Here is a 13,912-nt window from a genome sequence, read left to right on the forward strand (position 1 = left end):
TTAATAGCAGCATTTGTCCTCTAACGGATACCTGGAAAGTTAAAGTTTCCATTAACGATAAAAGTCCCGGGGGTATTTATAGCCCTCACATTACTGAGATCTCTTTCCACAGCCACACCTGACTTTTAGGTTCTACAGCAGATTCTCAGGCAAAATCCCCTCTTCCTTATGCCACCAAGGTGCCTGGAAGGTCATGCCATTGCTCTGAGAGAGGTCTTGTGTGGAAGAGATATAGGAATGCTGAGCTCCATTATCCCACGTACATATGCCTGTACACACATGCAGGGGTTTGTAATTTGAAACCTTCTTAATTTCTGGACAGGCTTTGCAAACTGCTTGGACCACATTCTCTCAGGTGTTTAAAGAAGGTGGAGTGTGGAGTATTTATTAGGTGCTCTGTAAACCCTAATAAGAATAGAGCGCTTGTAGCAATCTCGAAAAGCAAACACGAAGCCAGCTGCTCGCAACTGAACTGCACCACCACATTTTGATTGCTTCTGGTCCCAGAAGCCAGATTACAACTAGACCAAAAATGGCTTTTTTAACATCATTCATTTGTGATCCTGCACTAATTTGTCTGCTGTGTGCGCTTGTATTATTAGGGGCTCTCTATTTTTCAACTGGCTCTAAAAATTCAGCGTGTAAATTGCCGCCTGGTCCATCTCCTCTTCCGATCATTGGCAACCTGCATTTGCTGGATATTAGAAGGCAAGATAAGTCGCTAATGAAGGTAGGATCAAAACAAAACAAATATCCTTGTGAATTTTGAGACGGTGTCAGCTGTATCAGTGAGAACATTTGTTCTAATCTGAATTACATTTCAGGGGTGTACAACTTGCATTGTAACATTTTTTCTTGGCGTTTTCTAGCAACTGCCTGAGTTGATGCAGTGTCATATATGAGTGATTAAACACTGAAAAAAGGCCTTGGGTAATGTGGGAGTTTTTCATGTAAGCTTCATCAGATACATGAAGTATAGAGCACTTACAGAAATTTAAATACTAATTTGACAGCTCCCATACCCAGGAGGCTTTTAAGGTGCTGGCAAACAGCTAGCATGAAAAGAAAAATTACCAGGGAGAAATAAGAGGAAATAATTACAGACTTCCAAAAACACAAAAGAAAGGTCAAAAGCCCCATATCCTCGGGCAGCATTTTACCCCATTCTTAACCAGGCAAATGCTGGTGGAAAGCAAAGGGTCAAAATTAAAAATGGGCGGAACATTTTTGTCAAGGAACTGGAATAAATACCCAAGTAAGCCTTTCTGCTAGCTTGTCCTTAAATACCATTTATCCTTCTTTACCGAGAGCAACAGCTCTGGCATGTAAGATGATGCTGATAAAGAGGTTGTCAGGTTAATGTCATTCCAAGACCTTCATGCTTCTTCAGGTGCAGGGGGAAGTTTGGGTAAAACTTCCTCTCCGTGCTCTGGAAACATCTGCTCTGCTCAGGAAGTTTTGCCAGGGAGCAGGGAAAAAGCATGCCCGATACGTAAAGTCCTGGTCCCGGGCTGGGTCTCCCAGGGCCTGCAATATTTCACAGGATAAATGCATAAGCGACAGCAATAGGAGAGCTGCATGGTGCGTACTGGTCACTACCGTGAGCCATGAGCCATGTCTGAGCACATGGACTAGAGAGATTGCAGGGTCTGGTGGGGGCTGGGCTCCTCACTTTCCCTTACCGCTATGTGGCTGCCGTGTTAATTAATAGGCTGTGGAGAAGGCTGCACCCTACGTCTGATGCTGAGTTATTGGCAGTGAATTATGTAACGGCCACACACAGGGCTGTAGCAACAAAGTTTGGCACCTGGGGCAAAGCCCACAGTGGCAGCCTGCCCTCGCCCTGCGCACAGATCCAGGGGGGTACGTGCCCCCCCCCCCCCAGTGCTTGTCTGGGAGTGCACACAGCAGTGGGAGCCACCCTTTCCCATGCCCCCCCAAATGAGCCATTTGCAGCTCCATCCTGTGCCCCACCCTGGCTGGGCAGTGCCTGTTGGCACCCTTTTGCTTCAGTACTCAGGGAGTTGCCCTATTTGCACCCCCTTGCTACAAAACTGGCCACATATCTGCCCTGGATCTCCCCTCCTCTGCCCTGGACCACCCCCACCCTTTTCTGTGCAGCTCTGGAGCACTAGTTCACAGCATGCAGGCAGCACGTAATGGCTTCCTTTGCAAACCACAGTATGTTAAAAGCCACTGCAACCACAGCAGAAACAGGTAGGAGCCAAAATTTCAGCCCTCTATGCTAATAGCTTGGGTTATTCCATAATCTAGTATGAAATGGCTTGTAAACTCTCACTGTGTGGAACATGAAGGTTAGCTAGAGGGGTCACATTCTCATCCTCTAAAAATGCAAGACATGTAGCAGCAGATGCACACACCCTGCAATGCTGGGATTCTTCCTCCAGGGAATTACACAGAATGCCTTAGCAAGCATGTTTCTTCACCAAATAGGAGCAGCTGTCTGGAAGTACTTGGAAGAAGCCAGTTTTCATCCCCTAAAGCAGATCTTGCAGGCAGTACTGGCTGCCACTGTGTCCTTGGGTGGGAATTTGGCATTGGGGCCTTCAAAGTACTTTATTTTCTTTTCACAGTGTTTAATACCTAGCTCTTCCTGAAGGAAAATCATGGCTTGATTTAGCCGCATGGAGCCTGCCTTGGCTGTGGAGCAGTGAACGAAATGCCCTTCCTTTTTCTTAAAAATAAGACAGAAAAACCTGAAGCATCTTCTCTGGTGCAAGATGGATTTCACAGGGCATGTCTACATGTGAATTAATGCACTGTAATTAGGGTTCATTAAGTTTAGTACTGTACCTATAATAACAGGTACTAACTTAAGGTGCTGTAATTGGCTCTACTGCACAGTAGCTCTGGTGCACGTCTTTTAGGTGACACGGATGCACAGTAGACTAGACTAATTAGCCCACCAGCATGGCTTTTGCTGTGACGTGCTAATGTGCAGTAGAATTAGTCACTGCGCTTTCAGCATTTCGTGTAGATGCTCCCACTATATTCATAAGGCCCACATGCCAAAGTCTCCAATTTGACTTCTATACAGAGGCTTGATTCTCTGCTGTCCGGCATCAGGGTCAGTTGTTCACATCACTGCAACCCAGTGCAAGGCCTGTGTCAAGTATCACTATTCAGACACTTCAGCACAAGGCAACTGAGAATCCAGAGGGCTTTTGTAGAAAAATGGGACGTGTGGTTTATCTTGAAATGAGTCATGGTTGCTTTAAGACTTGCTTTGCACTTTGCACGGCAATGTCTATCTCACTTCTGTCTTCCTTCTGTTCCTCTACTTGCTTTGCTAACCAATCCTCATCCGTTAACTCTGGGTGCATTTGTTTTTCATTAACCTTCTTCCCAACACAGAAACCAAGCAATTAACCTACAGACCTCACCGCCTAGGAGAACCCATCCAAGAGTCTCTGCTGACTTGCCATTTTAACAGCTGCTCTTCAGCTACCCATCATGGCACTTTTTTTCAAGTGTAATGCCTTTGCAGTCATATCTCATGGCCTAGCATTGGTCCTGAATCAAGAATGGGCATCAGCCATGTTCTGGATTGTGTTTCAAATGCACTGGCATGGTCTAGAGCTATTAAGAGAAAATCAGTGCTTTCTTGATGTGCTCTCTCTCCTGTTCTGACCATAAACCCTGGCCTCTGTTCTAGCTTGGAGAAGAATATGGGCCGGTGTTCACCCTCCACTTTGGGTTCCAGAAAGTTGTGGTCCTGACTGGGTATGAAGCTGTGAAGGAGGCGCTGGTGAACTTCCCAGAGGAATTTGTAGACAGACCTGCTATCCCAATATTTGAAGAAATTCAGCACGGAAATGGTACTGGTCCTTGGAGAAATAATGGCGGGAGTTTCAAAAATGCTCAGCGTTGGCATAATTTCTGCTCTCATTGACTCCTCTACAGAACACTTCTGGAAATCCCACCCTAAGGCTCTACTTCAGCTAAATTGACATTGAAAATCTGTCTTTCCAGTGCCTCACCAGGGTTTTCTCTGTGCTAATTATGCTGCAAGCAAGTTTGGGTCCAAATAACATCCTAGCTGTTAGAAGGGGAAGAGGAAGAATTTGTAAAGGCCGGGTGGCAGTAATGTGCTTGAAAGTAGGAAGTCAATGAAAGTAGGTGCCTACCTGCCCCGGGTTTGTTTTAAAACCTTCCCTGAACTATCAGAAGACCTATCCAAACCAACCCTTCCTAGCAACCCAGGTCTCAATTGAACTGGCACTTTCTGCTGGAGAAAAAAATGCTGTGTTAGAAAATTCCCAGCTAGAGCAAGCTTCTATGCACCAGTAGCTCCTCACTATATCCTTTTTATAGATATCCTGCCTCTGAGTAATATTTTTCTTCCCTTCCCCTTGATTTGTTTTTTCATTTGATAACGGTGAGTTCAGCTTCCAGAGCCATGATGCAGGGGGCTCTGCCCATCATGAACTGAAAGCAGAGCTATCTATAGCCACGTTCAGAGTCAGCGTATGGATGGGAGAGATATCAAACATGACCACATAACTACCCTTCACTGGAATCAAGGAGTATTTTGAGAGAATTGGGGTGGAAAGTTTCCGTTCAAATTTGAACTCGAGCGTAGGGAAAAAACAAGAGGAGATAAAATGTTTTCTAAGACATTTAGAGAATGGGAAAAGAGGAAAAAGATGGTGTGAGGAAGTCACAGATTCAGCCGTCCCCTGTTAGACCCTATTCCACCAAGTAGGACTCCATCAAGTCCAAAATGGTGGCACCTACCGGTGAGAGAGGCAAAAAAACCCAACCCATTATGGGTTTTCTCCCTCCTGGAGGCATAGCTGGGCCAATGATCACAGCTGTTATTTTTTTTTGTCTCCCCTCTAAGTCAGTACCTTGGGCCGGTGCCCTGCTCACCCCCAGTTTACTTGTGCTACCACTGTCTCCTGTAGGTGTGTTCTTTTCTACTGGGGAGCTATGGAGAACAACACGGAGGTTCACCATGTCCACCATGCGCAATCTTGGCATGGGGAAGCAAATGATGGAGGAAAAGATCTTTGAAGAGCTTCACTTCCTCACCGAGATGATCAAATCCCACCGAGGTGAGCCAGGGAGCAAGAAGGTTAGACACTGTATCATTATGTCTGGAAGGGACTGCTGCATGGGGCTGAGACTGATGCTTTGGTTGTTCCTATCACAGGTGAACCTTTCAGCCTAAGATCATTTAACATTGCTCCAACCAACATCATCTTTCTTATGCTGTTTGGGGAGAGGTTTGACTACAAAGACCCAATGTTTCTCTCTCTGTTGAGACTCATAGATGAAGTTATGAACCTTCTTGGCTCTCCATACTTGCAAGTAAGTAACCCTGCCCACGTGGTCGATATTTTCATAACCTGATAAGTTACTCCACTCGTGGGCCATTCTGTTTCCCCGGTGTCTGGGTCCTTTCTGCATTGTACTTACACTGTAAAACAAAGTGCTAACACATTTTATGTTTTTTCCATGTTAGTTTTTTAATTTCTACCCACTCCTTGGGTTTTTTTTAAAAACCCACAAGATTTTGCTGAGAAGAATAGAAGATGTGCGCATCATTTTAAGGAATTACATCAAGGCAAGCAGGCAAGACATCAATGAGAACAACATAAGGAGCTACATTGATGCCATGGTGTTCAAACAGGAAGAGGTATTTGACCGACTGAATCCATTTACAATTGATGTTCTCCACAAAAGCAAGTAGCTAGATCCTGGTATTAGTCATAGCAGGATCCTTACTGAAATTCATGCAGTTACCCAATGTAAATGAGATGAGAATCCTTTCCCTTACATTTGCCATAACTTATGCCACATGGGCTCCTACCAGATTTAGATGAGAGAACAAACTTCACTCTGTTTTTGAAACCTCCTTTATAATCTAAAGTAAACTGTTGGTTCCTACAAACCAATAAATGGTGTTAAATGTTGGTTAAATCTGCCCCTCTGTTTACAAGAATATAGATATCAGTAACTGATTTCATTATCCTAAAACCACTCACACCCTTATTGAAACTGAGTCATTATATCACAACTATAGGTGCTAGACATGTTTTTTTCCCTCCATATATTATCCATTTAATTAAGATGATTGGCATATGCCCAGCATGATTTTTAATACAGACTAAACTGTTGAGCTCTGAGTTTCTCATCTTTCAAGCTGGAGCTGATTGAGGTGTGCATGCTGAGTCTTTGAGTCACTCATCTGGGACAGGATTCAAGGTTCAACACGTTCTGATAATCTGGTGTGAAGCCTCTTTGAACTTCCTCCTTCATGCCAACACTCTCCTCCAGCTGGGTGGTAGAGGGATGCTCTGTGAGCGGGCAGCCGTGGAGGGGTTTTTGGGAAGCCTGATGTAGTTAAACTTGACTCTCCAACTGCACTGAGATGGGGACAGGCTAAGTCCACCCCTTGCAAATTGGAGTACACAGCTGCGTCTGTGAGTAGGGTCCAAAGCTCTGCTCAGCACTACATTTGATTAGAGATGCACCAAGGACCCAAACCCAGCATCCAAATTCCCCACACTTTTGGGGGAGGTTTATCTCTGCCTTCAGTTCTGAACGTCGTGGTGCAGACCCAGCTCTTCATTTGACTCCCAGATGTGGGAAAGCATCTTAAAACATGATGGCCTAAGTCCATGGTTGTTTTTAGGTTCAGGGCACCCCTCCACCACTTTTTTGAATGTGGCAGCATCCCTGTTTGAGGACACTGCCACAATGCCTCAACTTAGCTCAGTGACCTCAGCTGGGTGTGGCTGCCACCAGTTAAATGTGCCCTGTGCGTCTGCTATACAGTCAGCCGGGGAACACACGCGCATGCTCCTGAACGCAGAGACCTGTGTGGTCAGTCACCGACCATTATACTCGAAGTGCTTAGCTATTTCTAGAACAGCGGTTCTCAACCTTTTCAGACTCAAATCACTCCATAACTTTTGTGACTTGAACGTCCCCCATTTCAAGAATGAATTTACTTACTACAGTGCTTACCTCCTTGCAGAGGATCGGGACAGCAGGGTTAGAGCTGTAGCCAGGCAGAGACAGGCCTGAGCCTGCACTTACCTCCTCACACCTTGCTTAGCTCCTCACTTGTCTTCTCACACCTTGCAGCACCCTTCAAACAACCCACCATGGTTGACAATCACCGGCCTGAGTGGCATTTCCCAAGCTTGCTCAGCTCTGATGCCACCTGGTTAAAGTACTTTCAAAACAAAGTTAAACTTGTGTATTTAAAGGAGAAGAACAAGAAGAAGAGCCTCTTCCATGATGAAAACTTGGTGGCCTCCATACTCGACCTGGTGATGGCTGGCACTGAGACGACTGCCACAACATTGCAGTGGACCATCCTTCTGATGATGAAATACCCAGAGATTCAAAGTGAGCCACAGACTGGGTCCACTCTGCCTGGCTGCCTGTAGACATGCTCATTGGTGTTCTAGCTGGAATATGAATGAGCAGACACGATTACTCGACTCTGCTCTGTTTTCTAGCTAGAGTGCGAACGAGCAGACGCGGCTAATCGACTCTGCTCCGGGTTGTAATTAGAAGGCTCCAGAGTTGCTGCAGCATCACGTGCGTTAAGCTTCCCCCCCACCCCCCTGCGTTTTAAAATGGCTGCAGGGGCACATTAACTAAAACTCATTGAATAAGCTTTAGTTAAAGCATCCTGCAGCCATTTTTAAAGGCACAGGGGCTTAATACACATCCTGGTGAGGTATTTTGGAACACCTCTCTGGGAACCACTCTAATTAAAATGCACCCCCCCCCCCTCCAAGCACATGTATAAGCAGCCCTTGTGTTACGTTGCACTAAGAAAGGGGGAGGTTTGGCCTGGATGAGTACATGCAATGCCGCTTGCAACAGCATCCTGTCTCCTTACTACTAACTTACCATTATTTATAGTGCAGTTGTGCTACCAGACCCATCCATAAATGAGGACCCCACTGTGCTAGGGGCTGCATCAACACAGAATACAAATATAGCCCCTTCACCCAAAGACTTTCTAATCTAAACGGATTAAGCCCCATCTCTACCTTCCACTAAACTGCTCTGCCTCCTGGAGAGACCTGCATCAGGAGGGGTTGTCTAAGTGGAAACAAATGAGCTAAACTACAGAGAGGACTGAGCAGATTAAGGAAACCAGGGCTGGGGGACTCACAATAATTTTTTGAGGGAGAGAGAAAGGTCTGGAAATGGGGCAGATAGATCTTGGGTTTACTTCCAGAAAAGGTGCAAGAGGAGATTGGAAGAGTTGTCGAACCAGGAAGTCGGGCCACATACGAAGACCGGAGAAGGATGCCCTTCACTAATGCAGTGATACATGAGGTGCAGAGGTTTATCACCCTCCTGCCACACGTCCCACGGTGCACAGCTGTAGACACACATTTCAGAGGCTACTTGATCCCCAAGGTATGGATAATCTTTCTAAAAAAGGATCAAACATAATTCCTGCTCGTTGCTAGCAAGTATAACCAGAAACATAGGCACTAAGAGCCACCCTTACAGTGAGTAATTCCTCACCCTGACCGTAGTGGAGCTGTTTGCCGAGCGTGCAGGATGTCAGCCTTGACTTAAGGCTTCCAAAGCAGCTCAGAAGAGTTAGGTGCACACCTGTCATTGGCTACATTGCTTTGAAAATCTCAGCATATGTGTACGCTGTGCAAAATTCAGTCAAACTATGCAAACACGGCTGGCAGAAACCCAAGCCAGACCTTGAACTTGGCATATCCAGTATGACAGAGTGTCTGTTAGGTCACGCTCAGGTTCTGATGAAGTCAGCAGCAAAGCTCCTGTGTACTTCAGTGGGCAATCTGAATCACATAAGGAAGCATGGCTTAAGGAGTAGGGCAAATAGTGATGAAGAGGAGCTATCTGGACTTTACTGATTCCTAATGAGCAAGTTCTGCAGCCCTTTCTTGCCTGAATTGCAGATACAATCTCACTGCTGTAATGTGTATGCTGTTGGCAGGCTTAGATCCTGCACTAAACATTACTGCTCTTACCTATTACCACTATTGTGGTAGCATCCAAGAGCCCTACCTAGGGCCCAAGACCTCATTGTGCTTGGCTCTGTAAAAAAAAAAAAAAAGAAGGAAAAAAAAGACAGGTCTTGCCATACAAAGCTCTGAGCAATGCGTCCGAGGGCAGCTCTTCAGGACAGGAGGGCCAACTCACTGTCAGATGTTTAGGAACTTATAGAGACAAAGATGCATTTTTACCCCTGCTGATGTCTTTGCCTCATCTTTGTGCCCCAGGGAACAACTGTGATCCCTTCGCTCACTTCTGTGCTGCTGGATAAAACTCAGTGGGAGACACCATATGAGTTCAATCCCAACCACTTCCTTGACACCAATGGGAAGTTTGTAAAGAAGGACGCTTTTCTGGCTTTCTCCTCAGGTAACTGCAAGGAACAGAGGGCGCCCAGGATTCAGGACGCTCAGTACAATTGCTGCTGATCAGTGCCCTATCCATGCAAGAGTTGGATAGGGCACTGACCAGCAGGTACTTGAATTTTACTTCAAAAAGGGCTAACTCATCAAGTGAAACCAATGAATATGTAGCAGAACAATGGCAGTGTATACGGGGGTGCACGTGCACCCCCTGAGAGCACTGGTGCACCCCCTGACCAGCTGCATGCCCCACTTAGGTGATGGGCAGGGGGGGCCACCTGTCTCCCCCCTTCTTCCCCCCCAAGCACCGGCCGGGGTGTGGGAGCGCTGGGTGTAGTGGGAGCGCGGCCACTCATAGTAAGTTGCCACAGGGAACTCCACCCCCAGTCGGTGAGATTGGCCGTGGGGGGGACCCCCCTCTGGTCGCTGACTGGTTGCTGGGGGGGCACATGCCCCCCCTAAGATGGCACCAGTTGCCCATGTAGCAGAAGAAGGTCTAGAAGCAGGATGGGATGCAATGTACCCTGTATTTAGGGCTTTCATTGTGAAACCTTAGTTCTAGGAGCTGGATTTGCCCCTGTGGTTGTCTGACAGCTAGAACAGGGGAAGTCCTTGACCACTCCTCTCCTACACTAAGCAGCAAACTACCAACCTGTTTCTCTCAGGTCATTACACACTTGAGATAAGTCTTTTAATGGCAGTCTTGACCATCACCAGACATTTCTAGCAAGTAATTTTTTTTTTTTTATGGAGGGGACATACAATCTAGGGTCTAGAAGAAGTGACTACATACCAGGGAATCTGGGTTCTTCTTATGGCTGTGCCACCAAATCACTGCACGACCTCAGGCTAGTCACTTAAATCACTGCAGGCTTCTATTTCAGCTGCAAAATAGAGTGAAGAAGAATACTTTGTCACAATGGTGTTGGGAAGCTTTGTTAATGATGCATTTGCAGAAGTGCAAAATATACCACTAGCTTCTACCTCGCCTCTCTGCATTGATGTAGCCACACACACACACACACACACACACACAAACAAACAAGAATGCCAAAGAAACCTCCCAAGCCATAAGTATTCGGATTATATGCCAATGGCAAGAACCACTGCAAGGTATGAGAAATTCCCTCTCCAGTCTTCCCTAGTAAAAAGGCATCACCTCTCTGGCCATGTGGTACAGCACAGCAGTAAGCGCCTCCACATGTGGATCACTTCCCAAGCCACCTGCTTCCAGGCTGTGCAAGCTGTTATTCCAGCAGAGTGCATTACAAGAGGGCACAGCTGGAGAGAACAGCCTCACTGCAAGCTTTACAGGTCCCAGCTCAGCAGGAAACTTCAAGCAGCTTAAAGGGAAATTTCCTGCAGAATCCCTCTGATTTTGCCTTGCAACCCAACACTTAACAGCTGTTTCCCTTATGTGGTAGTTGGGAGAGCAGAAATCCAGCAGTGATTCCAGTCCCCAAGTCTCTAGTGTGGAAATTGGTGCTCTAACCTACATCAGGTTTGATTTTTCATGTTGGAAACCATGTTCTTGTTGGTCCATAATTTCCTCATGATACCGACCTTCACAGACTGTCCTCCTGGTTGGGACAGTTTAGGCCAGCAGTGCCCAACATTGTTGCCCCGCAGACTGGATGGGCAGTGCCTGGTGCATCCACAGCCTGCATGTGGCTAGTGGGCCCCATTCAGCGCGTGAGATGGATGCCTGACCTGGCCCATGGGGGTCAGCCTGGCCCCAATCCAGTTGCGTAGGAAGAGGGAATATGGCCTGGTCCCAGCCCTGACCCAGCAGCATGGACCTTGGGAATTTGGCAGCAAGGGTGGAATGACAGTAATAATTGCCACTGCTCCACCACTGCCAAATTTTCTGAGCCATGGGGAGGCCCCATGGCTGGATGCCCTGGCTCTGCAGGCTGGGGTTGCACCCTGCTAGTTCAGGGCAATAACTTAGAAGAAAAAGAAATCATCAAACCATTGCCCTTTTGGAGACAGAGCTTGTCTGAAGCTGCTGGAAGGCTAGGATGTATGCTAGATGATACATCAGCAGGCAAAGAGCAGGTTATTATTACCACCAACAGTACTCTGACATCTCAGTCTAGAACTACAGCTGCATCGGATTAGGTGCTGCCTAAACCCTGAACAAAAAGCAACCTGTAACCTGAAGGGCCTACAGCGTAAATAGTCGAGACACGCAAAGCGTGCTGAAAAGGAAGGTGTGAAGAGAAGTGATTTGTCCCAGGTTACAGGGAATGGTTATCAGGCAGGTATCTAGCCATGACACCACATAGCCATGGAAAGGGTTCATCCTCAATTGCTCTCTTCATAACCCAGCAAACTTGACAGGTGTCTGCCACCTCCTTGCTCAACACATGCAGGGCTAGCAAAAGAACCCGCATACAGGTGAGATCAGCTACCGGGAGGTCACCCGGGTCACCCATAGGTGGTCGGGTCGGAGGTCAGGTTGACAAGGGTGACCCGTGGGGGCTTGGGTCACCTGGGTGAGCCACATAATCATCTTGTTCCGACACAGACCATTTTGCTGCACTTGAACCTCAGTTCAGCTGGGTATAATGATAGCGATACCGAGATGCCATTACTGCTCCTAAAATATCACCTCATCACTGTAACATTGCAATACCTATCACCCCGCTACTCCCTCGCCCAGCAATTCTTTCTCTAACTACTGATGTCTTTGGATGCTGCAGGGCGCAGGAACTGCATTGGCGAAAGTCTTGCCAAGATGGAGCTGTTCCTGTTCTTTGTAGGGCTGCTGCAGACCTTCACTTTCCGAGCCCCACCAGGAGTCGCAGAATCGGATTTGGACCTCACCGTTCCCGAGACCACGTTCACCCTCAGGCCGCGGCCTCAGTCCACGTGGGCAGTCCTGCGCAAGTGAACGGGGTTTCATTGTGTCCACCCCGGGTCCACAGGGCATTTACGCGGGAGGTAACAAAGAGAAGCCGGAAGCTTGGAGAAACAGCAAGTTATTTTTTCAGAGGACATAGAGATGCCATTATGTACACTGCAGTTATTTCATACGCTATCATGTACAGATTCCCACACCTCCGGACTGAGCTGCCTTGAGGCCTCTTCTGTACTCACCTCGGCCTCCTGCCAGACGTTTTGGAGGCCACTGCCCGCCCACTGGTGCACGCGCCTACCCCTCCAGGCAGCTCCGCGGACATGCAAGGCAGCAGAAGGGCTGATACGTCCCGAGACAGCGAGCAGAAGCCTCACGCCGCCTGTTGAAAGGAGGGTGCCGCCACCACGGGGGCTTTCAGGGAGCGCGCTCAGCGTTTCACCGGCAGAGCAGGCGTTCTTCTGGCCAAACCTCATAGCATCGATTGGGTCAAAGTCATTCGACAGCAGAAGAGCCGGCTCTCAGGTTCTCTTTCTGTGACGTGCAGAAAGGCTCCTCGTGTCACTATGTGGGGCCAGCCAGTGGGATCGATCAACGGCTTCGATGTTTCAGTAGCTACCTTCTAGCATGGAGCAACCTCCTACCAGGTCACCTTGCCAGGTATACCGGCCAGGTCGCATGCAAACGGTGAAGCGGAAAATGAATCTATGCCACACGCAGTGTTATGGTCCTCTGCCCTCCTTGGCCTCACTGAATAGGAGAAAGAGCTTTGTACCTGTATAGGGAAGAAATAGTCTGATAGTTGAAAACCATCCTCACAACTAGTTTGTGACTAGGGTCTGGTTGATTGCTGCCTCGGTTCTCTCTCACACTTCTGCCAGTAGTGCCCTGGGTATCTGCCACCATATTCACAAATGTTGCTTTAGTTCATGTATAGCTCAGGCATTTTTCTGCCCTTGTATTTGCATGCTATACACCTTACGTTATCATGCATATCATCTGGGTATGTACACATGTCTCTTCTTTGGGCACCCAATAAAGTTTTCACCCCCTGATGGTACTTACTGGAGGAAGTTATTTAAATAGATTGCGAACAGTCAGGAAATGTGCTTGAATAAGACAAAATCCAAGGGAAGGATTTTGCCCTAATTAACCAAGTGCTGCATCCCGTAAGATACTGCTTTGACCCACAGGCCTGGTCTAAATACAGAATCCCACCAACTTCACCTGAAATGGCTTTAAAGTGGTGGATGCGCCTCTTCAAGCAAACCCATTAAATCCATTTAAACTCGGTTTAAATCGATGTCGCTTTCCTCCAGCTTGGTCTACAACCGATTCCGGAGCCTGCACACACGCTGTTCAGTCTAACTCAACGGGAAGTGATTTCAGTGCAGCTGCCCCAGACCAGCACGCAGTGGCCCCTGCAAGGCTACGCGAGAGAGGGCCAGAGGTTGCTGTCACGTGCACCACTGTGATTGCCCACAGGTTAGTTACAGTCGGGGCTGCTGGACTTAAAGTCACCAACTGTCTCACCACAAAGGGAACCGCTGCAGTCATCTAGTCTGAGAGCATCATGCAGACTGCAGCATTTCACCCAGGATGTCCCCCGACTGCACTGCTGCCTGCCTGTTAGATAGCCAACCACAGCGACATGGAG

The 13,912-nt window shown here is 47.5% G+C and overlaps 1 protein-coding gene across 1 annotated transcript; it reads left to right on the plus strand.

The window, feature by feature from the left end:
• Nucleotides 1–363: 363 nt before the first annotated feature.
• LOC149854992 (cytochrome P450 2W1-like) lies at nucleotides 364–13,303 on the plus strand. Its single transcript, XM_090024178.1, has 9 exons — nucleotides 364–730; nucleotides 3,677–3,839; nucleotides 4,929–5,078; nucleotides 5,177–5,334; nucleotides 5,489–5,662; nucleotides 7,242–7,383; nucleotides 8,231–8,415; nucleotides 9,261–9,402; nucleotides 12,101–13,303. Exons 1-9 carry the CDS (start codon nucleotides 533–535, stop codon nucleotides 12,289–12,291), a joined length of 1,503 nt encoding a protein of 500 aa, XP_089880304.1. The 5' UTR covers nucleotides 364–532; the 3' UTR covers nucleotides 12,292–13,303.
• Nucleotides 13,304–13,912: the final 609 nt, after the last annotated feature.

This window comes from Crocodylus siamensis, chromosome 12 (genome assembly GCF_052110815.1).
Source record: "Crocodylus siamensis isolate JL-2025a chromosome 12, ASM5211081v1, whole genome shotgun sequence".
Taxonomy (NCBI): Eukaryota; Metazoa; Chordata; order Crocodylia; family Crocodylidae; genus Crocodylus; species Crocodylus siamensis.